At 49.7% G+C, this 25,687-nt stretch overlaps 1 protein-coding gene across 1 annotated transcript; it reads left to right on the top strand.

The window, feature by feature from the left end:
• Nucleotides 1–15,314: 15,314 nt before the first annotated feature.
• On the top strand, nucleotides 15,315–21,442 carry C15H19orf81 (chromosome 15 C19orf81 homolog). The gene is made up of 5 exons (XM_060256459.1): nucleotides 15,315–15,378; nucleotides 16,601–16,685; nucleotides 18,028–18,148; nucleotides 19,085–19,224; nucleotides 21,243–21,442. The coding sequence occupies exons 1-5, from the start codon at nucleotides 15,315–15,317 to the stop codon at nucleotides 21,421–21,423; spliced, it is 591 nt and encodes a 196-aa protein (XP_060112442.1). The 3' UTR covers nucleotides 21,424–21,442.
• The last annotated feature ends 4,245 nt before the right edge of the window (nucleotides 21,443–25,687 follow it).

Raw genomic sequence — 25,687 nt, 5'->3', positions numbered from 1 at the left:
AAGGTGGGCTCTATCGTGGCATTTGACCCTGCTGAGGTCACTTGCCAAACTGCACCCTCCCCATGCTCCACCTCAAAACCTCCAGGTATTTTCCTACCCAGACTTAGAAGTGTATAACTCTGCTTAGGATTGCCCTGTTAGCCAAAGACGGGAAAACATTCAGGCCCTTTTCTTTGTGCATTCGGCAGCACACTCTTGAGTATGTTAATTTTGATTTATAGCTCACCCTTTTGCAAAGGCTCTTGGGGGACTGAACAGTCTTTTTCAGTTCTGGAAGAAGTTGCACAGACTCTATTCTCCCATGCCCTTCCTGCCCCTGAATTCTGTTCACTTAATGTGTACAGTTCCTAATTGCAGCAGCCCCAGTCTTCAGTGGACCAATTCCTTAACAGTTTTTGCATCAACTTTTTTCATTTTGCATATTTGTCAACGTGAGCTTTGCTTCATGAAACGTGAGGCCCTGGAAAGGTTTGTTGGTCTTTGAAGGTGTTACTGGACTTGACATTTTTATCTGTTTCAGGGTTCTTAACCTTTAATTCTTTAAAGGTAAAGGTAGTCTCCTGTGCAAGCACCAGTCGTTTTTCGACTCTGAGGTGATGTCGCATCATGATGTTTTCACCGCAGACTTTTTATGGGGTGGTTTGCCATTGCTTTCTCCAGTCATCTACACCAGGGGTGGCCAACGGTAGCTCTCCAGATGTTTTTTCCGCCTACAACTCCCATCAGCCCCAGCCAGCATGGCCAATGGCTGGGGATGATGGGAGTTGTAGGCAAAAAACATCTGGAGAGCTACCGTTGGCCACCCCTGATCTACACTTTCCCCCCAGCAAGCTGGGTACTCATGTTAACGACCTCAGAAGGATGGAAGGCTGAATCAACCTGGAGCCGGCTACCTGAATGCAGCTTCTGCTGGAATCGAACTCAGGTCATGAGCAGAGGGCTCCGACTGCAGTACTGCAGCTTTACCACTTTGCGCCACGGAGCTCTTAATTGTTTACCATCCCCATAAAGCAGTGGCAGATGTACCTTACTAAGAAACAATTAGGAAACAGGTGGGATCTAGTCAGCTTTCCCACTCAGACTGATTTCTCACTAGCCTTACGCCGCACTCACACACCTCTTCTCAGCGGGGCTTCCATCAGATTTCACCCTATCTGCCCCGGGTTTGCACCTCGCTTTGCCTTTTTTGCACAGCAAACAGAAACTAGTTTTTAGAGGATCTTGTTTGCCGCGCGAAAAAGGCGGAGCGAGTTGCAGCCCTGGGGCAGATAGTGTGAAATTTGATGGAAGCCCCGCCGAGAGGAGGAGTGTGAGAGCGGCGTAAGGCTAGTGGGAAATCGGTCTGTCTCGCCCTATACTCCCCCGTGAAAGCTCGGTTTTGATCATTTAACCACACTGAGAATACTCAGAACACAAACAAATTAATATTCATTCTTACAGAGACAGTTAAATGAATTATCAACAATCCATGGAACAACCATAAGGTGGAACAGGTAATGTGTCAGAAATAGATCAACAAGTCCTTAGTAGTAGTACACAAACAAATCCATTGATACTTTCCCTCTGTTCACAAGAAGACAGGTCCTGTTCCAGCCACTGAAGAAGAGGATTCCACTCTGGACAAGATTCAAACTTCAGGCATACAGCACCACAGCTAACGAGTATTTCCGGAATATCTCGGACCCCATTTTCACAAGAAGCTTTATCCAAGCTATATTCTTTACAGAGAAAGACCTCTCATTGATCTGACACCTTTCACACTTCAAAGTTCCAAGCAGGAACTGGCAACCCTCCAAGTTCTGGCTGTCATTCCTCCTGCCTGCTCCTAAGTTCCCCTTGGGGGCCTACCTTATGCCTGATTTGCTTGCAGTTGTGCCCCTGCCCTCCCTTCGGGCTGCACGCATGCTCCCTCCTTCACCCCCAGACTTAGAGCACCATGGATGTAAGGGGTTGCCAGGTCCCCCCTGGCCACTGGAGGGGGCAGATTGGGAAACTCCTCCTGGATACTTGGAATGGAGCCTGGAGATAGGGTTGCCAATCCCCAGGTGGGGGCAGGGGATCCCCCGGTTTGGAGGCCCTCCCCCCACTTCAGGGTAGTCGGAAAGCAGGGGGAGGGGAGGGAAATGTCTGCTGGGAATGCTGTTATTCCCTATGGAGATTTATTCCCATAGAAAATAATGGAGAATTGATCCACGGGTATCTGGGGCTCAGGGGGGGGCCTGTTTTTTAAGGCAGAGGCACCAAATTTTCAGTACAGCATCTAGTGCCTCTCCCCAAAATATCCCCCAAGTTTCAAAACGATTGGACCAGGGGGTCCAATTCTATGAGCCCCAAAAGATGGTGCCCCAATCCTTCATTATTTCCTATGGAAGGAAGGAATTGAAAAGGTGTGCCATCCCTTTAAATGTGATGACCAGAGTTATGCTTGTTACAGCCTTGATCTTGGGTCCACCCCTAATGTCTCCTGGCTCCACCCCCAAAGTCTCCTGGTTCCACCCCCAAAGTCCCCAGATATTTCTTGAATTGGACTTGGCAACCCTACCTGGAGAGGACAGGGACCTCCTTGGGGGGGAATGCCATAGAGTTCCCCCTCCATTTTCTCCAGGGGAACTGATCTCTGTAGTCTGGGGATGAGCTGTAATTTCAGGGGATCCCCAGGTCCCACCTGGAGGCTGGCTTCCCTAGCTGTGACAAAACTTAAGTCCCAGTATGGACACTGATCAGGGGGAGGGGAAGCCTTTCATCCCTTCAGCAGAGATTTAATGGTATGTTATTTACCTTCCATGATGCCATGGAAAGATTCTAGGGTGGCCAGGTCTGTGTTGGGAAATACCTAGACTTTGAGGGTGAATCTGGGAGAGGGCGGGGTTTGGAGAGGGGAGGGGTCTGAGCATAGTGCAATGCCACAGAGTCCACCCTTCCAAGCAGCCATTTACTCCAGGGGAGCTGATCTTTGCCAGCTGGAGATCAGCTGTGAAAGCGAGAGATCTCTGGGTCCCATCTGGAGACTGGCAACCCTAAAAACTTGGCAACCCATTAATCCTCTGTTAAAGGGACAGGTCATCTCCCCCTCACCAGGTCTAATTCCCAGGTACCTGCAGGGGGACGGCTGAAACCCCCTTTCCTCACCAGCCATGGCCGGGATCCGAATCAGGCCCCTGAATGCCCTGGAATTAAATTCCCAGCATGGAACTCCTCTGATCCAAAGTCCTTGTGATGACCAACAGGCTTGTTTCAAGGTTTCCCGGTAGGGTGCCAACTACCTGTCCTTTTAATCAAGGCTTAATGGGGATGCGATTTGCCAGCCAATCTGATTGACTTGCGTGCTGTGAAAAGCTTCTTCGGCTTGTCTGTGCCTCTGTTGAAGAGATGGGACATTTCCCCCCCTCTTGCAGGCTTGTTGGCAGTTTGGTGTAGTGGTTAAGTGCCTGAACTCTTACCTGGGAGAACCGGGTTTGATTCCCCACTCCTCCACTTGCAGTGGCTGGAATGGCCTTGGGTCAGCCATCGCTCTCACAGGAGTTGTCCTTGAAAGGGCAGCTTCTGGGAGAGCTTTCTTGGCCCCACCCACCTCACAGGGTGTCTGTTGTGGGGGGAGAAGATATAGGAGATTGTAAGCTGCTCTCTGATTCAGAGAGAAGGGCGGGGTATAAATCTACAGTCTTCTTCTTCTTCTTCCTGAGGTAAGGTGTAGCTCGTGCTTTTTTAAACCCTCTGAGAATGCTGCCGTAGTGGCGTCTGTTTCTCAAGACCGGCCCACGTGAATGTGCAAATCCGCCACATATGTTCCAGCGAGCGAGTCCGCAAGAGCCATGACTGCAGGCCTGCATAATCCCAAGCATGCAGAAAACCATTGTGTCAGAAGAGGGGCGACTTGCTGACCGGGGGGCACCTGCCTGTCACTGCCCTTTGCTGTCAATGCTGCGGCCTGGCGCTCTGTCAGCCCATCGCAGGCTAATCCCGGCTGACAGGCAGGCCTGACGGCTGAAGGCACACTAGAAAGAGCAATTATGTGAATCGCACATGGGAATGCCAGGGACAGCCAAGGGACAGAGAGGAGTTGGGGTGGGGTGGTCAGGTTCTCCCTGCCCACCAGTAGGGGTGGGAGGGTTGGGTTGCCAGCTCCAGGTTGGAAAACTGCTGGAGATTTGGGGAAGGAAGCTGGGGAGGACAGGAAAGGCAGTGGAGTACAATGCCATAGAGTCCACCCTCCAAAGCATTCACTTTCTGCAGGGGAACTGTAGTCTAGAGATGAGCTGTAATTCCTGGAGATCCCCAGCTCCCACTGGAGGCTGGCATCCCTGAAATTGGCCCAACTGGATGAGTTCAGAGGCAGGGTGCGAAACCTTTGGAATGGCCTTGAAGATCTTCCCTCTGCTGTCCAGATTCAGGTAAACCTCCATCAGGGCCTAAACTCAGGGCCTTACGTGTGAAAAGCACCTTCCACTGGATCAAATCCCTGCTCTACCATGGAAGCTTGCTGGGCGACCTTGGACCAGTCACACACTCTCAGTCTAGCCTACATCACAGTGTTGTTGTGAGGAGAGGAGAACAAGGGAAGCCGCTTGGGGTCTCCCTTGTGGAGAAAGGCAGAGTGTGTGAAGTAAAGTATATATATTTGATGCCCTGAAAGGAAATGAACAGGGGTTGGGGCATGGCAGCAGTGTAGGCCTTCCCCCCCCCCCCCCAAGAGTATGGAAAGGCCCGCCAAAGAAGGAGAAGAGAGAAGATTATGTAAGCTGCTAGGGGGAAAGTGTAGATGACTGGGGAAGGCAATGGCAAACCACCCCGTAAAAAAGTCCGTCGTGATGCAATGTCACCCCAGAGTTGAAAACCACTGGTGCTTGCACAGGGGACTTTTCCTTTTCCTTGGGTCCTCTCATTGGGGAAGGAAATGGAGTAATTAAATCAATAAATATATAATTTTAGACAGGAAGTAAATAGTTATGATACAATCCAGACATGTATCACCGTTTAGAGCCAGTTTAGTGTAGTGGTTAAGCGTGGCGGACTCTCATCTGGACAACCAGGTTTGATTCCCCACTCCTCCACATGCAACCAGTTGGGTGACCTTGGGTCAGTCACAGTTCCCCCAGCTTTCTCAGCCCCACCTGCCTCACAGGGTGTCTGTTGTGGGGAGAAGAAGGGAAGATGTGACTGAGTGAAGAGGGGCATAAATCCTTCCTTCCTTCCTTCCTTCCTTCCTTCCTTCCTTCCTTCCTTCCTTCCTTCCTTCCTTCCTTCCTTCCTTCCTTGTCAATGCACTCTCTACTTCTATGTGTGATGAGAAAATCCCGGGGAAACACTACTAGGGTTTGGGTCCATTTGGATGAGTGCATTTACTTCTTTACATCATCTGTACCCTGTCTTTCTCCATCAGGGGCAACCAAAGAGGTGTACCTCATTATACTCATTTTTATTTTCACAACAACCTTTTGAGGTAGGTTAGGCCAGGACCATGTGACTGGCCCAAGGTCACCTTTCAAACTTCCAGGGCTGAGTGGGGATTTGAACCTGGCTCTCCCAGATCCTAGTCTGACAACTATGCCATTGGCTGTTGTGAAGTTTCAGGTCATTGCCTCATCAAGGTCAGTATCCTCTACTCTGGCTGGCAGGGTCTCCGGTGGACGATTTTCATATTTCCTACTGACTGATCCCTTTAACTGGAGATGCCTGGGAGTGAGTCTGAGACCTTCACCATGCAAAGTGGAGACTCTGCCACTAAACTGTGGACTGGAGAACATTGGAGACTTATGACATTTTGTAGCATTAATTTACAAATATGCAAGTCCAGCTTGCCCTGACCTGGATACTCCAGGGCAGCCTGATGTTGGAAGCTAAGCAGGGTTGGTCTTGGATAGTCATTGGATGGGAGACCACCAAGGACCAGTCTCTACACTGAAGCAGACAAGGGCAATCCACCTCCGAATGCCTCTTGCCTTGGCAACCCCATGAGGGTTTGCCATGAGTCAGTTGTTACTTGACGGCAAAAAAGATCTATCTAACTCATGGTAAAGCAATGAGGCACTCTTGAAAGTGGCAGATGCACCAGCCCAAATAACATGAGCCTCAAACAAGGAGAGAAATAGAGACTCCGCACACCAAAGCGTTTCACCTTCAACCCACACCCAGTTGTCTGCCTCCCTCTTGGTTTCCAACCTCAACCTGATCTTCCTTCTCTGCTGTTCCTTCTCTTAGCTGGTGCTCCTCCGAGCACTGACAGAGAAAGGCCTGTGGCTCATTGGTCAAACATCTCCAGAAGATCCCCGGTTCAATCTCCAGCACCTCCAGTTAAAAGGGTCAAAGAGTAAGTGATGTGAAAGAGCTCTGTTTTCTGTTTGAGATTCTGGAGACCGGCTGCCCGTCAGAGTAGGCAAGACTAACCTTGATGGACCAAGGGATTGACTCAGCAGAAGGCATATGACATATGAAGCTGCCTTATACTGCCCTGTGGCACAGAGTGTTCAAGCTGCAGTACTGCAGTCCTAAGCTCTGCTCACGACCTGAGTCTGATCCCCGGCGGAAGCTGGGTTTTCAGGTAGCCAGCTCGAGGTTGACTCAGCCTTCCATCCTTCTGAGGTCAGTAAAATGAGTACCCAGCTTGCTGGGGGGGGGGGGGGGAGTGTAGATGACTGGGGAAGGCAATGGCAAACCACCCCGTAAAAAGTCTGCCATGAAAACGTTGTGAAAGCAATGTCACCCCAGAGTCGGAAACGACTGGTGCTTGCACAGGGGGCCTTTCCTTTCTTATACTGGATCAGACTCTTGGTCCACCAAAGTCAGTCTTGTCTACTCTCAGTATTGTCTGTTCCTGGCAGCCGCTCTCCAGGGTCTCAGCATGGCTGGTGCATGGGAGCAGGCTAAGTAGGTGGCCGCCTAGAAGGCTCCATGGAGTGCAGACGCTGCCCGGCTGGTTTTGTGTTCCCCAAACACAAAACTGGATGGCGCCTGCGCAGTGTGCTCCTCATAGCCCAGCAGGAATAAATTAACGAATTGTAAAAGCTGAAAAGAACCAATTACAGTTTCTAAAAACTGGCTCCTGTTGAAGTTGTCTGCTGCCGCTCATCCTTCCTACTTTACTTTAACAGAGCCATGGGATGGAAGCCAGAGCTCAGTGGTAGAGCATCTTTCTCGCATGCAGGTCTTGTCACCGGCACCTCCAGCTAAAAGGATCAAGTAGTATTTGCACAATTTTAATTGCTTAATCTCACAATTTTTTTAATTAAGTTTAAAATTAAAAAGCTGTAAATTAAAAATGTAAATAGTTTCAAGTTTCTTCATTTCGCCTACAATTCTCTGTTTTTAAAAAATTTTGGGGAGGGCGTTAGTGGGCAGCTCACCTAGGGCACTAAAAACCCTAGCACTGGCCCTGGGTCTCAGGGCAGAAGTCTTTCACATCCCCCACTGCCAGACTCTTCTACAGCTTCACAGGGATGTGTAGAGTCCTTGAACAGAGTTAAGAGAAGCTAAGAAATTAGCTCCCTTTGAAGAAGCATCAGCCAATGATTTTGGGCTGGGAGCCTGACAAAGGGATGAGCAGCCAGCCAGAGCAGTTCAAAATCCCCATCCCCAGAGCCGGCCCTGCCACTAGGCCAGCTAGGCAATTGCCTAAGAAGAAGATGAGAAGATAGTGGATTTATATCCCGCCCTCCACTCCAAATCTCAGAGTGGCTCACAATCCCCTTTGTCTTTCTCCCCCATGACAGACACCCAGTGTAGTGGGTGGGGCTGAGAGGGCTCTCCCAGAAGCTGCCCTTTCAAGGACAACCTCCACGAGAGCTATGGCTGACCCAAGGCCATTCCAGCAGGTGCAAGTGGAGGAGTGGGGAATCAAACCCGGTTCTCCCAGATAAGAGTTCATGCACTTAACCACTACACCAAACCGATGCTGGCCTTCTGGGGGTGACAAATTGGATGCCTCCCATGTGACTCAATGATGTTATCTGTTGTGGGGGGGGGGCACTAGAAGTTAGCCTTGCCAAGGGTGCCTGCCCATCCCCTTCTTTTTCCTCCTAGAGGGCCCTGCTTCTTTCCAAGGAAAGCAAACATTCTGCCCCTTCCCTTTGGACCCTTTTCTCCACCTGACACCCCATTTTACCTGTCTCCCTTCTGCCAGCCCTCCTGCTCATGCTTCCCTTGGAACCTCTTTAACTGATTGCTCTGATCCACAGCCACCTGGCCATCCCTCCTGCTCAGAATACCGAGTCCTCAGCCCTCCTCCCTCTCTTCATTAATTCATTTCCTCCTCTCCCGACCCAGGGGGCTGCACTCACCCCCCACCCCCTTGCAGTCAGCATCCATTCCTGGAAGGAGCAAGCATCGAGGGGCCAGGGCAGGCCTATAGATCCCTGTTTCCATGGTAACAGTATCCATGGCAATGGACCAATTAGTCAATCACTGGTCCCCATCTTTATTTGGCACATCTGGCTGATGGGGTAGAAAGAGGGGGAAAGATTAGATGGGCAGGATGCTGTCTCTCGTTGTAATGGACTGGGGGGGGGGGGCTCCTTGAAGGATCAAGAGGTGGAGGCACTTGTGTGCCTGGGAAAAATGAAACGAGAAGAGACAGGCTGCCAGGCAAGTGTGTATCTAAGATATCAGAAACAAGAGCTGCACGGAACAGAATGGTACCACATGGCTATTGGAATGCATTAAACTGAAGGAGATTGGTTGCTAGGGATGCCAGACCTGGGTTCGGAAATTCCTGGAGATTTGGGGGTGGAGATGGGGAAAGGTTGGCGATTGGGGAGGGGGGAGAGCTCAGCAGCGATGTGATGCCACAGATTTTGAGTCCAGTGGCACCTTTAAGACCAAGAAAAGTTTATTTGTAAAGTGCCACAAGGTTCATGCTCTGAAACTGCAGCTATCTCCAGGGAAACTGAACTCCATCATCTGGTGATCAGTTGTGATTCCCAGAGAATGGCAACCCCATTGGTTGCTTATCAGGTGGTCTTTTGGGGGCTGCCCTTCGATGTCCAGCTAGAGAGGCAAATGCCCTTTTGAATGGGAATAGATCCTGGTGGGCAACCATGATGGTATGAAGCAGCAGGAGAGATTTTGAGTCCACCTTGCAAATAAACTTCTGTTGATCTTAATGGTGCCATCTGTTCTTTTGGATGATCGCACTGGACTCTGTTCCTGTGGGTAAACATTGTTGTCTAGTGCAGGGATGGTCAACGGTAGCTCTCCAGATGTTTTTTGCCTACAACTCCCATCAGCCCCAGCCATTGGCCATGGTGGCTGTGGCTGATGGGAGTTGTAGGCAAAAAACATCTGGAGACCTACCATTGGCCACCCCTGGTCTAGTGGTTAGAATGCTGGGCAAGGATTGGGGGGAACTGGATTCCCACCCTACTATGAAACTCACTGAAGCGAGGCCTGCCATGCTCTCTGGCTTACAGCTTAGCTTACCTCACAGGGATGTTGTATCACAAGAAAATCTGATACCACTTAATTCACGGGTGAACATCTTAGTGTGAGTAAAGTAGTTATCCTAGTTTCACATATTTCAACAACTTAAATTAATTTGTTTCTTGTCAGGCATATCAGGGCTTTTTTCTTAGCAGGAACTCCTTTGCATATTAGGCCAAACCCACCTGATGTGGTCAATCCTCCAAGAGCTTACAGTAGGCCCTGTACTAAGAGCCCTGTACGCTCTTGGAGGATTGGCTACATCAGGGAGGTGTGGCTTGATATGCGAAGGAGTTCTTGCTGCAAAAAAAGCCCTGATTTAGATTATTTCTCTCCCCCCCCCCCTTTTTCCCCATTTCAGGTCCATTCTGTGTACGGTCAGTTTTCTGTACATTATTGTTCAATGAAAGGAGTGCTCAGCTCATACCACTGAGGAAGGCCAGGTGCTGAAATGCATTAGGTATTGGTTCTTGCCTATGGAGACAATATGTACTTTTTTTTTCTTGGTGAGTATGTGTGCGCACATGTGTGTGCACATGCACCTGGAAGTCATGGCGACCTCTGGTGACTGACCCCTACTGGAGGCCTGGAGGATGTTCAGAGAGGGGGCTGAATAAAGCCTGGCCCTGCCTTCCTGACTGCTGGTATTCCAAGGAGGTCTCCCATCCAAGCACTTGCCAGAGTCAACCCTGCTTAGCTTCTGAGATCTGATGGGATCAGGCTTGCCTGGCCTATCCAGGTCAGGGCATAATTTGTACTTTTAAACCTGTATTTTTGTAAATGGACATTTGTCTTTATATTAGGATTACGGTAGGTATTTATATGCTGAGAGAGACTGGTAAAGACTGGTGGTGCAGACTGGTAAAGCTGCAGTACTGCAGTCGGAGCCCTCTGCTCACGACTGATCCTAGCAGAAGCTGGTTCAAGTAGCCGGCTCCAGGTTGACTCAGCCTTCCATCCTTCCGAGGTCAGTAAAATGAGTACCCAGCTTGCTGGGGGGAAAGCTTAGATGACTGGGGAAGGCAATGGCAAACCACCCCGTAAAAAGTCTGCTGTGAAAACGTGAAAGCAACATCACCCCAGAGTCGAAAACGACTGGTGCTTGCACAGGGGACTACCTTTACCTTTTATTTATATGCTGAATCACTAGATTATAGTTGTTAGTGAGATTGTGGGAGTGGAGCCTGAAGAAGGTAGGATTTGGAGAGGGGAGGGACATCCACAGTGAATAATGCCGTACAGCAGGGGTAGCTCTCCAGAGGTTTTTTGCCTACAATTCCCATCAGCCCCAGCCATTGGCCATGCTGGCTGGGGCTGATGGGAGTTGTAGGCAAAAAACATCTGGAGAGCTACCGTTGGCCACCCCTGCCATACAGTCTACCCTCCAAAGCAGCCATTTTCTCCAGGGCAACTGATCTCAGTCACTTGGAGGTCAATTGTAGTAGCAGAACATCTCCAGGTACCACCTGGAAGCTGGCAAACTGAAGGGAGGCAAATCACTGGGGACCAGATGTAATTCCAGGAGCTCTCTGGGCTCCACCTGGAGGCTGGCAATCTTAGATGTAACCCCAGGATCCCTTGCAGTTCTGCAAAGGATGCTGGGACACAGTGCCACCATGAGTTCAATCCCAGCATCCTCTGCAACACAGAACAGGGAATCTGTTGTGTGGTTTGCAGACTGCTTGATTGATACCCTGAAAAATATTGTCACCCTGAGCAACAGCTTATGTGTTCAGGTGGGTGGGCCCGATCTGCCGATACTGTGCAAGTGCAATTGTGCCTTTAGTGCCACCCGCAGTGGGCTGAACGATGGCCTGGCAAATGCAAGCCCACTTGAGAGCTGAACACACAGAGAAGCCTTCGCTTCCACTGTGTGTGCACCTCGGCACAAATCTGCTAATGCCACATTTGCGACATGTGGCTTTCAAGATGCGAGTTGGCTTCGGCACAGAGGGGTGAGAGGAAAAGCTGGCAGCAGGGAAAGAGATTCACTCCAGGAAATTATACTCCATCGATAGAACACAGGCTGTTGCTTGGTACAAGGTGAAAAATTAGACAGGGTTGCCAACTCCAGCTTGGGAAATACTTGAGGATTGGGTGGTGGGGCCTCAGGAGCAGGGCCGGCCCTGCCGCACGGCAAACTAGGCAACTGCCTAGGGTTGCAGCCTTTTGGGGGCACCAAATTGGGCACCCGCCATGTGACTCAGTGCGGTGTGTGTGTGTGTGCCAGAAGTTAGCCTTGCCTAGGGTGCCAGGCAGTCTAGGGCCAGTCCTGCATAGGGCCGGCCCTGCCACTAGGCAAACTAGGCAATTGCCTAGGGTGCCAACCTTCTGGGGGTGCCAAATTGGGCACCCTTCATGTGACTTGCTGACATTATCAGTGTGGGGGGGGGGGGCGCACCAGAAATAAACCTTGCCGAGGGTGCCAGACAGTCTAGGGCTGGCCCTGGCCCTTGGTTGGGGTTTTCTAGAGGTTGTAGTGGTGTGTGTGTCTTTGAGTTGTTACCCAAGAAGGAAATAGATGTGTTCTCCCAGCTAGGATTGCCAGCTCTGGGTTGGGAAATTCCTGGAGTTGAGGGAGGGAGGGTTGGGGGTAGGGTATAATGCTACAGAATAGGGGTGACCGGTAGCTCTCCACATGTTTTTTGCTTACAACTCCCATCAGCCCCAGCCATTGGCCATGCTGGCTGGGGCTGATGGGAGTTGCAGGCAAAAAACATCTGGAGAGCTACCGTTGGCCACCCCTGCTATCGAGTATAATGCCATAGAGCCCCTGAGCAGATATTCCCCCCCTTCCAGAAGAACTGATCTCCATAGTCCTGAGATCAGTTGTAATTCCAGGAAAACTCCAGGATCCCTCGGGATGCCAGCTTCCAGGTGGGACCTGGGGGTCCTCATGGATGACAGAGATCAGTTCCCTGGAAGCAATGGCTGCTTTGGTGGACTCTGTGGCAGTGTACCCCACTGAGGCCCCTGTCCTCCCCAGGCCCCATCCCCAACTCTCCAGGAGTGTCTCACTCCCAACTTTGGCCTGGCAATCTTACCCCCCATCCTCCACTATTGACCGGGGGGGCGGGTCTGACAACCCTATACCTCATTGAAGTCCCTCTCCTCCCCAAACCCCGCCCTCTTCAGGCTTCACCCCCCAGAACCTCCAGTTATTTCCCAACCGTGAGCTGGCAACCCTCGTTGTTGACCCCTCTTTATCCCCAGGGAGAATAACTTGTAATACAAACTTCAGCTTGAGAAAATCCTGGGGATGTAGAGGTGAAGCATGGGGGAAGCAGAGTTTGGGGAAGGAGCTCAGCAGGGATATGATGGAAGTCTAGGACTTCTGTTGCTCCTGAACTCTATAGTAGACTCTAGCGTTTGCTTTCCAAAGTTTCTGCTTCCTCCGGGGGAACAGATCTTTGTAGCATGGAGGTCAGTTGTCATTCTATGAGAATTCCAAACCTCACCTGGAGGCTGGAAACTCTTAACAACTTCCTCTTCTCCAGGGGAGTTTCAGAACCACAGTTTGGAATCTTGAACGTGGGTTTGAATTACTACAGTTGGCCTGCTGGAAAACAGACAGTTTCTCCAACCAACAGGCTAAAGACAAGGAGAGATTGGAAAGAGAAACAGTGACCTTTCCAAAGGGGCTGATCCTCCTTCCTGCCATAACATTTGGGTGTATGTATCATGTGACCTAGTGCCGTGCTATGGAGAGTCTCCACTAGAGTCGCCAGGTCCAAATCAGGAAGTATCTGGGGACTTTGGGGGGGTGGGGGGGTGGAGCCAGGAACCTTTGGGGGTGGAGCCAGGAATAAGGTTGTGACAAGCACAACTGAACTTCAAAGGGAGTTCTGACCATCATATTTAAAGGGATCGTGTTCCTCTTAAATTCCTTCCCTTCCCTGGAAATAATGGAGGATGGGGGCGCCTTCTTTTGGGGCTCATAGAATTAGACCCCCTGGTTCAATCTTTTTGAAACTTGGACCGGGGTGGGGAGGTGAGGGGAGGTTCCAGATGCTATGCTAAAAGTTTGGTGCCTCTACCTAAAAAAAAAATTCCTTTAGTGCTTTATGTGACATGGTGGAATTCATATGACTGACAAATAACACAAGTGGATTTTCGAATACCTTTATTAAATACATTTCGATAGTACTTTGGAGTTTAAAGTTTAGAAATGTTATGTTTATTTTTTCATGATGAGGTCAATTGGGTTATTCGTTTGCTTACTACCAGGGTATTTTTTTTGAGCAGGAACACACAGGAATGCAGTTCCGGCTGGCTTGGCATCAGGGGTGTGGCCTACTATGCAGATGAGTTCCTATGGCGCTTTTTCTACAAAAAAGCCCTGTGTGAAATAATGGTGATGTCAGGGGGTGTGGCCTAATATGTAAATGAGTTCCTGGTGGGGTTTTCCTACCAAAAAGCCCTGCTTACTACCGTGTCCTCTTCTGGATTTTTTAATACCCAACAGGGGATTGGCAAGCCTAGTCTCCACAGACTCCCTCCTGGCTGCTGAGAATGTGGCAGATTCCCAGAGCCATGGCTTTTATCTTCCACATGATGAGGACTTCCAAGCATGAGGTGGGGAGGGGGGATCAGTTGCACAGAGGCAAGTTGTTTGCAATTGCCTTGGTATCCCCAAGGGGAAATGTGATGTGTTCTCCAATCAGAAGCTTTTGGAGAAGACAGCATCTCCCTTTGCCAATTGGCTGATTTCCATGTCATGGAGTCCAAACATGAAGTCTGGAGGACCCGCCCTGTAGAACAGTCAGACACAATTTGCAGGTTCGCTTTCCTTCCCTGGGATACATGTGGGCCGACTACCGCACCCCGTTTCAGGTTGGGCTACAGGGTTGCCAGTTCTGGGCTGGGGAATTCCTGGATATTGGGTAGGGAGGGGGTGGAGCCTGGGAAAGGGCAGGGTTTGGGGAGGGGCCTCAGCAAAGTATGATGCTGTAGACTCCATCCTCCAAAGCAACCATTTGCTCCAGAGAAAAAAACTGATCTCTGTAGTCTGGAGTTATTGTAATTCTGGGAGTCTCAAGGCTCCACCTGAAGGTTGGCAACCCTATGAGAAAACAGAAGGGGGGAGGCTGAACCTGATTGCCAGATCTGAACTGGGCACCATGTGCATGGGGACGGAGAGATCTCACAACTCACCTCTGACTGTTGCACAGGGGTGGGGGCTGACCCAACCTGCATGCTCTGTAATGTGTGAATCGGCTCCAGGTTGCTCATCTGTAAAATGGAAAGATGATTGAATTTCACTGGGCTGCTTTGGGGCACACTTGCCCATTACAAATGGTGTGAAAACTGAAGGAACTGGGAGAATTAGGAGTTTCCACCTCACTTTTGGGATCTAAAACGTCTTGCATGCCTGTTTTACCTTTCCAGGAGACATCTCAAGATTGACTTAGGTGAGTACAAAAAGAGAGAGAGAGGTTTTGGGCAAAAGACTTCTGCAAAAATCAAGGTTGCTTGAGTGGAGGAGACAGAAATCAAGCTTAAGATACTACCAGGGCTGGATTAAGTAGGGGTGCCAGCTCTGGGTTGGAAAATACCTGGAGATGTTGGGGATGGAGCCAGGAGAGGGCAGGCTTCAGGGAGGGGAAAGACCTCCGCAGAGTCCAATGCTAGAGAGTCCAGCCTCCAAAGCAGACATTTTCTCCAGGGGAGTTGTTTTTTGTAGTCTGGAGATCAGCTGTAAAAGTGGGAGATCTCCAGGCCCCACCTGGAGACTGGCAACCCTATGACGTGTCAAAGTCCTGTGCTGTGTCACGCTGAAGAGGCCCCAGGGCATTACCTTCCCCCAAATGCGTATTCTTCTGACAGGGCTATTTTTTGTTTTTACAGGCCACTCACAATCACTCGTGTGTCAACCCAGCTCTGATTTTTCACTCTCTCCAAGGATGCAGGAAGATGAGACCGAAGGTTCCAAGTTGCGGTCAAGTTCCAGCAACAACTGGGAGTCAGGTAAAGATCTGGACAGGCCGAATCCTCCTCCCTGGTGGCCACTCCCCTCCTCCTTGTGGTTAGGGACTGTTCAGCACTCCCCTCTCTCTTTACTCTCCCCTCCCCTCGCTTTTCTCCTGCACCATCACTTGAGAAGATGCTGCTGCCAGTGCAAGGTTTTTAACATAATTATCCAGTCAAACAGAGTTGAGTTTGAAAGGATGCCAGGAAAAAAACCCAGAAAAATGAAACTAGGAGGAGGGGAGCCAGAGGGCAAGACAGCCAAGACACTGCAGGGATGGAGGAGAGGAGGAGGATCATTCTTGATCCCTGACTCCAGGCCACAAGCAGTCCATGGGGGAGGTAGGGATGCCAGCCTCCAGGTGGGACCTGGGGACCCCCCAGAATGACAGCTGATTGCCAGATCCCCTGGAGGAAATGCCTTGGAAGGTGGGATGTATGGCATTGGACCCTGCTGAGGTCCCTGCCCTCCCCGGACTCTATCCCCAGATCTCCAGGAGCTACTCAGCCTGGATCTGGCAACCCTCCAGCAAGGCAACATTGAAATGGAGAAGGAGCTGCTCTGTTGCTCACCACCCTCCAGTTCAACCCCATCAAGGCACAGCCTGGATGGCCAGTGTTTAAAATAGCCAACCCCTGTCCTGCTTCCAGGACTTCCAGCTGCAACTCTTGAGCACACACACACACACACACTAAATCAGGGGTGTCAGGCTCATTTGTTATAAGAGCCGGATCTGACATAAATTATGACATGGAGTCGCTTTCCAAAGTGGCTGTTTTCTCCAGGTGAGATGATCTCTGTTGCCTGGAGATCACCTGTAATAACGGGAGATCTCCAACCACCACCTGAATATTGGCAGCCCCAGTCTTTGGTCTGAGCAACAGGGCTCTCCTTATTAGGGTTGCCAACAGGCCTGAAGAAAATCATCTTATCTCTTTAATTAAGGCGTAATGTATGGACATGGGCAGCTGAAGCATTTCATGCCATGGATGTCAAAAGCATCACTTTGGTCATCCCTGTAAGCCTTTTCACAACAACCCTGCGAGGTAGGTTAGGGTGAAAGAGTACTGGCCCAAGGTTACCAGCAAGCTTCATGACAAAGAAGGGATTTGAACCCAGTTCTCCTCGCCTTAGTCTTCTTGCACACTAACCACTGTACCTCATTCCCTTTTTTAAAAAGTGGCTTCAGAGCTGAATACTAATAGCCCTTCCTCCCTGCAGCCCCATCTGTGCTGGAGACCGAAGAGAGAACCTCCTCCCCTTTCCTAGAACTGGAACAGCCCTGCCCACCACCCCGTAAAACCTCGTGAGTAGTTCCTGCTGGCTGGAAAGGGGGCCAGCCCCTCCTGTTTGCATAGGAGTTAAGAGCCAGTTTGGTGTGTAGAGGCTAAAAGCAGCAGTCTCTAATCTGGGAGAGCCGGATTTGAATTCCCACTCCTTCTCCAAATGCAGCTGCTGGTGTGACCTTGGCTGAGCCACAGTTCTCTCAGAGCTCTCTAAGCCCCACCTACCTCATGGGGTGTCTGTTGTGGGGAGAGCAAGGGAAAGAGATTGGAAGCTGCTCTGAAACTCTGAGTGATGAAGGGTGAGGTATACATCCAGTCTCTATCTCCATCTCCGTCTCCTCCTCCTCCTTCTTCTTCCCCTCCCCCCCTCCCGGAAACCTGGCTGGGTCAGGCTATGCAGGGAGATCTGCATGCACAAAAGCCAAGTGGGTTGTGTGTGTGTGGGGGGGTGTGTGTGTGTAATGAGGAGGGGAGTTGGGCGAGACTGAGAGGAAAAAGCTTCCTGGATCCTACTCAGCATCTGTAGGATCACTTTTCTGCTTGGTTGGCAGCACTTTGTAAAGCATCCAATGGGGAAATTTTTATTTCCTTGTTGTTTATTGCGTTTATGGCTGTCATTTATCGTTGTCTCAGCTGCTGGCTTTAAACCTGTCGCTTCTATTTTCTAATTGCAAACTGACCCGTTCTGGTTTGCCATCATGTCAGGAAACCTGTTGGCAAGACAGAGCACAAACAAGTGCACATTCAAAGAAAATATTGAACAGGTTGCAGTCCCAGTCCAAAATGTGCATCTTTCACTGCTTTGGATGATATAGGAGTCATCTGCTGCAGGTAAAAACTCTGCATTTGTATTGGTGGTGCTTCCTTGTGTCATGGCTACAGCAAGCTTCCTGAAATGTTTTCAGAAATGGTGGGCTTTGATACAAAAACTGATATTTGTTTCATATTGTTTGAACCATCAAGGCTCCCTTTAAAGGATACAACAGCAGGGCTTTTTTGTAGCAGGAATTCCTTTGCATATCAGGCCACACACCCCTGATGAAGCCAATCCTCCAAGAGCTTACAGGGCTCTTAGTACAGGGCCTATATAAGCTCCAGGAGGATTGGCTACATCTGCGGTGTGTGGCCTAATATGCAAAGGAGTTCCTTCTACAAAAAAGCCCTGGATCCTGGGAACTGTAGTCTGGAGAAGCAGCAAAACATTCTCTAACAGCTCTCGCTCCCACCTCTCACTGAAGTACAATTTCATGGCAAGGAAGGAAAACCAGTTCCATCTGTGGCAGGGATGTAATGTTCATTCAGAGTAGCATGGAGGCATCTCCCTTTCAGCTCTCTTCTTCCTGGTCTTCTCCCTCCCCACAGGCGTCAATACTTGAAGAAAATCATCGCTGAATATGAGGCTCTGGACATGGAGATGCCTTGTATCCGGAAGTTCCCCAGGCCTCCAGTGGCCCGGCCCCTTTGTCTTTGTATGGAGATCCTGGTCAGTTGTGTTTCAGTGCTGGGAAGGAAACTTTGTGGCATGTGGCCAAGGGGTGTATGTTTGTGTGTGTGTGTAGAAGGTAGGGCGAGGACTTCAAGATTGTGCCGTATACAACCCCCAGCTCTTTTCAGACATTACATCCATGCATGCCAGGAGCCTGACATCTGTGCATAGATCCTCTCAATACATGCAATTGCCATGTTGTCCAAAAGGACAATGCATGCACATATAAGCAATCCAACCACTCAATTTTCCAGGCATCTGGTTTGCACATACCAAAACTGTATGTACACGTAAAATATGTACATTGTTTCCTGTTCATATACAGCAACTGTGCATATCTGGAGTGCATTCTCAGTGTACTTCAGTGAGAGGTGGGAGCGAGAGCTGGGTTCAGGTAGCCAGCTCAAAGTTGACTCAGCCTTCCATCCTTCCGAGGTCGGTAAAACAAGGACCCAGCTTGCTAGGGGGAAAGTGTAGATGACTGGGGAAGGCAATGGCAAACCACCCCACAAAAAGTCTGCTAAGAAAACGTGTGACATCACTCCATGGGTCAGAAACGACTCGATGCTTGCACACCTTTACCTTTTTCACCTCCTTCCCCCATCTCCACCTCTGTTCAGGCACACTCATGAACCTCTCTAAACCTAAGTGCGGAACTCTGCATACAAGTCCTTAATTCAGCATAAGGCTATGGAAGCAGGTTCTTTTACTTCCATGCAGGGGTGGAGATCTAGCAGGAGCTCATTTGCATATTAGGCCTTGTAAGCTCTTGGAGGATTGGCTACATCAGGGCTGTGTGGCCTAATATGCAAAGGAGCTGATAGAATTCTGCCACATCATGTAGAGGAAGTCACGCTTGGTGGCCATATGGGGGCTTTTTTGGAGGGAGGGTGGAAACAAAAGCTGACTGATGAGCTATGCCTTTCCCCACAGCCTGAAAAGGAGATGAACCATGCTGAGGTCCTCGCAGCTGTTGAGGCAGCCATTCCTAATGCCTTTGAGGCAGGCCTCTTGTGTAGCATCCAGTTCGAGAACATCAATGTGATCTGCGGAACAGCCGGACGGAAGAACAGGTTAGGCCTCCCCAAGCTGCCCAGCATAGCAGTAACCTCCTGATACACCATAGGGTTGCCAATCCCCCTTTGGGGCAGGGTTAAAGGCATAGACCTTTGCGAGAACCAGCCTCCAAAGTATACAAAGTATTTTTACTAAGGCTATAATAATTGAGAAGAAGCAATTCAGTAGATAATCCAATTGTACAAAAATAGATATTAAAGGAACATCCCCGGACCACCCAAAGTCAAGAAATCACAAATCAATGTCCAATTTTCATACAAAGGGTGCCGGTAAAGATTCCAATGATGCAGCCCATAACTGTCTCCAACAGTTGGAATTGTGATGTGAAAAGCTTCGGAAGCTTTTTAAAGCAACAGCGAAACATGGGATCAAGTACGACCACATAGCGGACCAATTCTTGCCTTGATGTACAAAGAAGTTTGGAGTTTTGGTCTCCGTTATGGACTGCATCATTGGAATCTTTACCGGCACCCTTTGTATGAAAATTGGGCATTGATTTGTGGTTTCTTGACTTTGGGTGGTCCAGGGATGTGCCTTTAATATCTATTTTTGTACAATTGGATTGTCTACTGAATTGCTTCTTTTCAATTATTATAGCCTTAGTAAAAATATTTTGTATACTTCGGAGGCTGGTTTACGCGGAGGTCTATACTTTTAACCCTGCTCCATTATCCGCGTTAATATTTTTTGGTTGCACAAAATTCCCCGTTGGGGGGCAAGAGATCTCCTGGTTTGGAGGCCCTCCCCCTGCTTCAGAGTTGTCAGAAAGTGCGTGATGGTGGTGATTTGAATGTCTGCTGGGTATTCCATTATACCCCATGGAGACCAATTCCCATAGAGTGTAATGGAGAATTGATCTGTGGGTATCTGGGGCTCTGGAGGGCGGGCTGTGTTTTGAAGTAGAGTCACCAAATTTTCAGTATAGCATCAGGTGCCTCTCCTCAAAACACCCCCCCCCCCCAAGCTTCAAAAAGATTAGACCAGAGGGACCAATTCTATGAGCCCTTAAAAGAAGGTGCCCTTATCCTTCATTATTTCCAAATGAAGGGAAGGCGTTTAAAAGGTGAGCAGTCCCATTAAATGCAATTGCCAGAACTCCCTTTGGAGTTCAGTCGTGCTTGTCACACCCTTGCTCCTGGCTCCACCCCCAAAGTCCCCAGATATTTCTTGAGTCACGTTTGGCAACCCTAATGCCCCAGCCCCAGTTGTTGCTCAATAGAACAGGTGGACCCCCAAATATACGTGTATTGGAGGGAAACAGTGCTACTTGTAGGGTTGAGGACTCTGGGTTGGGTAATTCTTGGTGATTTGGCAGTGTGTGTGGGGGGGAAGCCTAGGGAGGATGGAGTTTGGGGCGCGAAGTTGCTCTGCAGAGGTGTGATACCATAGAGCCCTCTTGCAAAGTTCCCATGTCCTCCAGGGGAACTGATCTCTGTAGTCTAGGGATCAACTGTAATTTTGGGGGGACGTCAGGGAACATACCAGAAGGCTGCCCAGTGGCTTCCTTTTAATGACATTGTGGGTCTGTCATTTGTACACTCCCTCTGTCAGGACTCCAAAGAGGCGGCACAAAAAGATCCCCAGCAAAGAAATCATATTCCGAATCCATCTCCTTGCAGGCCGTTTTCCTGCCTATTGTCAGCATATCTGTCCCTGCCATTGCTTTCTCTGCTGGGCCTGGTGCCAGCGTTTTCAATTAATTTGGCACTTGTTGGATCTCGGGCCACCGGGAGACAGCGGCAGTGCTCTGTCTGAATGATGATAAGGCCAGACCTGCCACCTCACTGTCCCCACCTCATCTCATGCAGGGTTTTCCCTTTTTTTGGTAGCAGGAACTCCTTTGCATATTAGGCCACACACCCCTGATGTAGCCAATCCTCCTGGAGCTTACAGTAGGCTCTGTACTAAGAGCCCTGTATGCTCTTGGAGGATTGGCTACATCGGGGTGTGTGGCCTAATATGCAAAGGAGTTCCTGCTACAAAACAAGCCCTGCTTTGCAATCTCCCCACATAGGTGGCTGCTCAAAGTGTCAGATTTCCGAACCCGGAACCAGCTCCTGCACACAGGCCTGACGGTGGACCAAGATCACTTCCCACTGAGACGATGGGACGATCTGGTGATGGAGGACTATCGCATGCACCTCCGGAGGGTGTTGGCCCGGCAGCGTTTGCTGGAGACCCTCAATGATTCCTAGGATGTCATCAATTTGGAGAGACTGTGAAATCTAGGGGAGAGTCAGCAGCCCAAACATGTTGCTGGCCTGTCCGCCTGTCTTTTGTGTGATTTTTAGAAGAGAATGCCTAGCCTGCTGCCGTCTCCAGCAGACTGGACGGGGTAGGATCCAACCCAACCGAGTTTCCTGGAAGTCTGCATCTCATCTGGTTCTCTTGGGTTAGCAAATATGGGGAGCAAGTGCCCCCTAGAGGCAATTCAAGGTACTGCCTTCCACACGCAATAGGTTGGATCCAGGCATTTCCCCCTAGTAAATCTTGCCACATTAATCTCATTACTACAGTCCCCTTCATGTAGATTTCTTCATGTAAGTTCCATGATCTTCATAGCCTTTTTTATGATGTAAAAGGGCTCCCCTTTGTCAACAGCAGAAGAGCTGGCTGGATCCAATCCTACATTTGGACGGTAGGCTGTTCCAGGGAAGGGGGTGTAATTTTGTAAAGGGAGGGGGGCCCTACGGCTCAAGGCATTTCACCCCATGCTAAATAAGTAAAAGTTCACTGTGTTTCTTACGGGATGAATGAAATGCAGATGTACTTGCCCTTCTTATCGCTGCATAGGCTCCCTGGCCTGGCCCTGCAGAGAGATTCTGGGCTAAGTCTTGGGATGCTTTAGCTCAAACGCTGGCAGATTTTGGACTGGTGAGGGGAACTTCCCCGGTTGGCTGAGAGGGAGCATGGCCTCCAAGAAGAGATTTTGCGTTCGCCCCTACCGCTACCCTTGCCATAGCGACTGTGCCTTCTTCTCAAGGGAACGTTTTGTGCACCGGAATACTGCACAGAGTATCTGAGGTTTCCTCATTGGGTGGGTCTTTGGCATACACTGTAGCGGTACCTCCTTCCGAAAAGCAGCCAAAAAGTATCAATCACAACAGCTTGCAACCCAGCGATAGAACCCTACAACTTACCTGAGCATGCAGACACATCGATTCAAGACCATTGGAAAAGACAAGAACAAATTAGGTAGACTCAACCAGTTTTTCTGGTAAAGAAAGGGTTCTCTTTTGACCACCCCAAAAAGGCTGTGTTGGGAATCAGGGGGATCAAAGACGTGTGGAACAGAGGCTGTAGAAGGGAGGGCTATTGAGCAATATTGAGTGTAAAAGCTGGCCACAGGATCTGACCCATTATAAGGCACTTTGCTTGAAGCAGCCCTCTTGGCACCATCATCTGAAACCTAATCCCCTCCCTTGCCCAGCTTATTGGTACCAAGGACCTCTCCCCAGGTTTTGTCCCCCTGCCCCCTTGTTTGTCTGGTAACTCCCTGGACTTCCTTTTTACAAAAAAAACTCTCTTGCAAAAACTCTGGTTGCACACTTCAGAAATACCAGAGCAAAGATGTCCCATGTATTAAGTAAAATAAAGGGAGTGAAGACGTGAACATCGGTCCTGGGCTTCAGTCAGCCAGTGTGAGAGCCAGGAGCCAGAAGTCATTTATGGTACATCAGCCAGGCACTGTGGATGCTGCGGTTGCCCACAAAATGTCCCAGGTCAGCTGAGACATCTTCATAATCCTTCTAGGCTGGGAGGGAAGAATGGCTGTCCTGGATGGACAGGGTCAACGTAGAGCCTAGGAATCACTCAGGAATGCCCAGGGAACACCATGATCCAGGGCTCTCGTGGCTCAGCACATGCGGCCACAGCACTGTTCCAGCCCTGATGGTTCCTGATCACAAGCGAGTTATGACGTCCACGCTGGGAGGATTGCATCCCCCGCCCCCCCATCATTGTGTTGCATCTTCTTGGCCGCTGCTGCTGGACAAGATGCATTCTCACATTCTCTTCTATCTTTGGGTTTCGACAGCCCGATCTTTGGATCCACCGAGCAGGCAGAGATGCTCGTCTGGTCAGATGCCGGCTGATCAAATGAAAAGCCCGCTTGGTCCACTCCTCTGCTGGAACCAACAAGCAGAGCTTTCCACGGCAGCACAGAGCTTTAATTGTATCACTCGATTGACTTCATTTGCCGTTAAGAGGGACAGCTACGGGGCACGGCCCACACAGCGGCACCCCCAAAGGCAACAGTCTTGGCTCTGGAGTGACAGAGCTGGGTCCAGATGAATGGCAACACTCATCATTCCCCCAAGGTGTGCAGGTAGCTGTGGAACTGCTGGCGGGGGGAGCGATGGCCTTAATATTTAGTGCATCTGCCTGAAAGGCTGGGCTACTGGGAACTTCCCATTTCCCTGCCAATCTCCTTGGGAACGTGGCGTTGAAAGTGTGGAGTTGTGGCTCAGTAACAGAGCCCCTGCCAGGCATGCAGGAAGTCCCAGATTCTATCCCCGGCATCTCCAGCTAAAAGGATCAGGTAAAAGGTAATGGGGAAAACCCTCTGCTTAAGACCCTGGAGAGCCATTGCCATTCAGAGCAGACAAGATTGACCCTGATAGATTAATGGTCTGACTCAGTAAAAGGCATCTTTGTGTGATTAATTTTGGGGTCCAATCCGGGATAATTTGGTGTCCTTCCTGTAAACATTGTGCGTTGAGCAGTGGTTTGTTCAGTCACACCCATAGGCTTGAACAGGGCTTTTTTTGTAGCAGGAACTCCTTTGCATATTAGGCCACACACCTGATGTATGCCAGTCCTCCAAGAGCTTATAGGGCTCTTGTTACGAGGCTTACTGGCTACATCAGGTAGGGTGTGGCCTAAAATGCAAAGGAATTCCTGCTACACAAAACACCCTGGGCTTGAGTGTACTCAAGGCAGAATCAGGACCTTCTAGAACGCTCTGAAGGAGACACCAACCTCTGCTTCCCTTGGATGTGCACCCAGAGTGCAAAACCCAGTGGACGTAAGTTGGCTTCCTTCCAAGGAATTCTGGGAACTGTAGTTCTGCCAGGGGAATAGGAGCCCTTAACTCCTTGTGTCCCCAGAGTCAGGATGTCAGATGAGGCAGACCTATCTTAAACAAGCAACGTGAACCAGAAGATCAAGCCCCGTTCCTCATAAGAGAGATCCGTATTTGAATGTGAGCTGATGTCACGTTTAGAAATGCCTGTGTGGTGCAGGGGCTGGAGAAGCAGGCTGGGAGAGCTGCATTCAAATCCCTCTTCTGTTCTGGAGTTTGCTAGATTACCTTTGGCCAGTCACAGCCTAACCTACCTCACAGGTAGATCCAGGTGGGCAGCCATGTTGGACTGAAGCAGTTGAAAAGCAGGAGTCAAGTTACACCTTTAAAGTTTTATTCAGAATGTAAGCTTTCATGCGCTAGAAGCACACTTCATCAGACAAGGACAGTGTTGTGTTGACTTGTCAACACAAACTAACAAACACTAGAAACTAGACCCCAATTTGTGATTCTTTTAATCTGCTAAAAAAACATTTCCATGACTTTGCATACTCACTGCCCACTTTCTCTATATTTAGGACTGCTTGCCATTCCATCCTATTGTCTGATGAAGTGTGCTTCTAGCACACGAAAGCTGACATTCTGAAAAAAACCTTCTTGGTCTTACGACTTGACTCCTGCTTTGTTCTACTACCTCACAGGGTTATTGGAGAATACACTAGGGAAGGAAGGCTTACGTATGCCATTCTGACCTTCTTGGAGGAACAGCAGGATAAATATTGTACAGGACTTCAAATACTCCCCCCAATTTTTTTTTTTTTTTTACCAAAATGGTCTGGTTTGTGTTTAACTGGTGGTGATGGAAAGCACCATCCAATCTCAGCTGACTTATGGCAACCTGGTCGGGTTTTCAAGGCAAGAGACATTCAGAGGTGGTTTGCCATTGCCTGCCTCTGAGCTATGACCCTGGACGTCCTTGGGGGGCGCCCTTCCAAATACTTGTCAGGGCTAAACCCTGGTTAGCTTGCAAAAAAAGGACAGAGTATTGTAACCATCAAGAATGCGGGTGTGGGGCGGATCCTGTGACTGCGAAGCAGACAAAAACAAAACCCGGCTGCCTTTCACAGTCATTTGGAGTGATGATGGTGCAGAAGAAGAAATGGGCAAAACCAAGGCGGACCCTCGCAGAACGCCTCACCCACACCTCTTGCTTTCGGAAGACATTGAATTGCACACTCCACATGCTCTCTTGCTCTGACACGTAGACACCATAAATGTAAAAGCACCTAGGAGCGGCCTCTGTATCCCATAGAGTTTATATTTGCAAATAAAATCATTAAATTACATTAGTTGCTCTGCACAGGCATTGGAGGCAAAGAATGGGCCTCCGGCCCAGGACAAGGGGGTTCAGTAGAGGGAGATACAAGGGGGGGGGG

This window comes from Heteronotia binoei, chromosome 15 (assembly GCF_032191835.1).
Source record: "Heteronotia binoei isolate CCM8104 ecotype False Entrance Well chromosome 15, APGP_CSIRO_Hbin_v1, whole genome shotgun sequence".
Classification (NCBI taxonomy): domain Eukaryota; kingdom Metazoa; phylum Chordata; class Lepidosauria; order Squamata; family Gekkonidae; genus Heteronotia; species Heteronotia binoei.
This window is presented reverse-complemented; position numbering and strand designations above follow the sequence as displayed.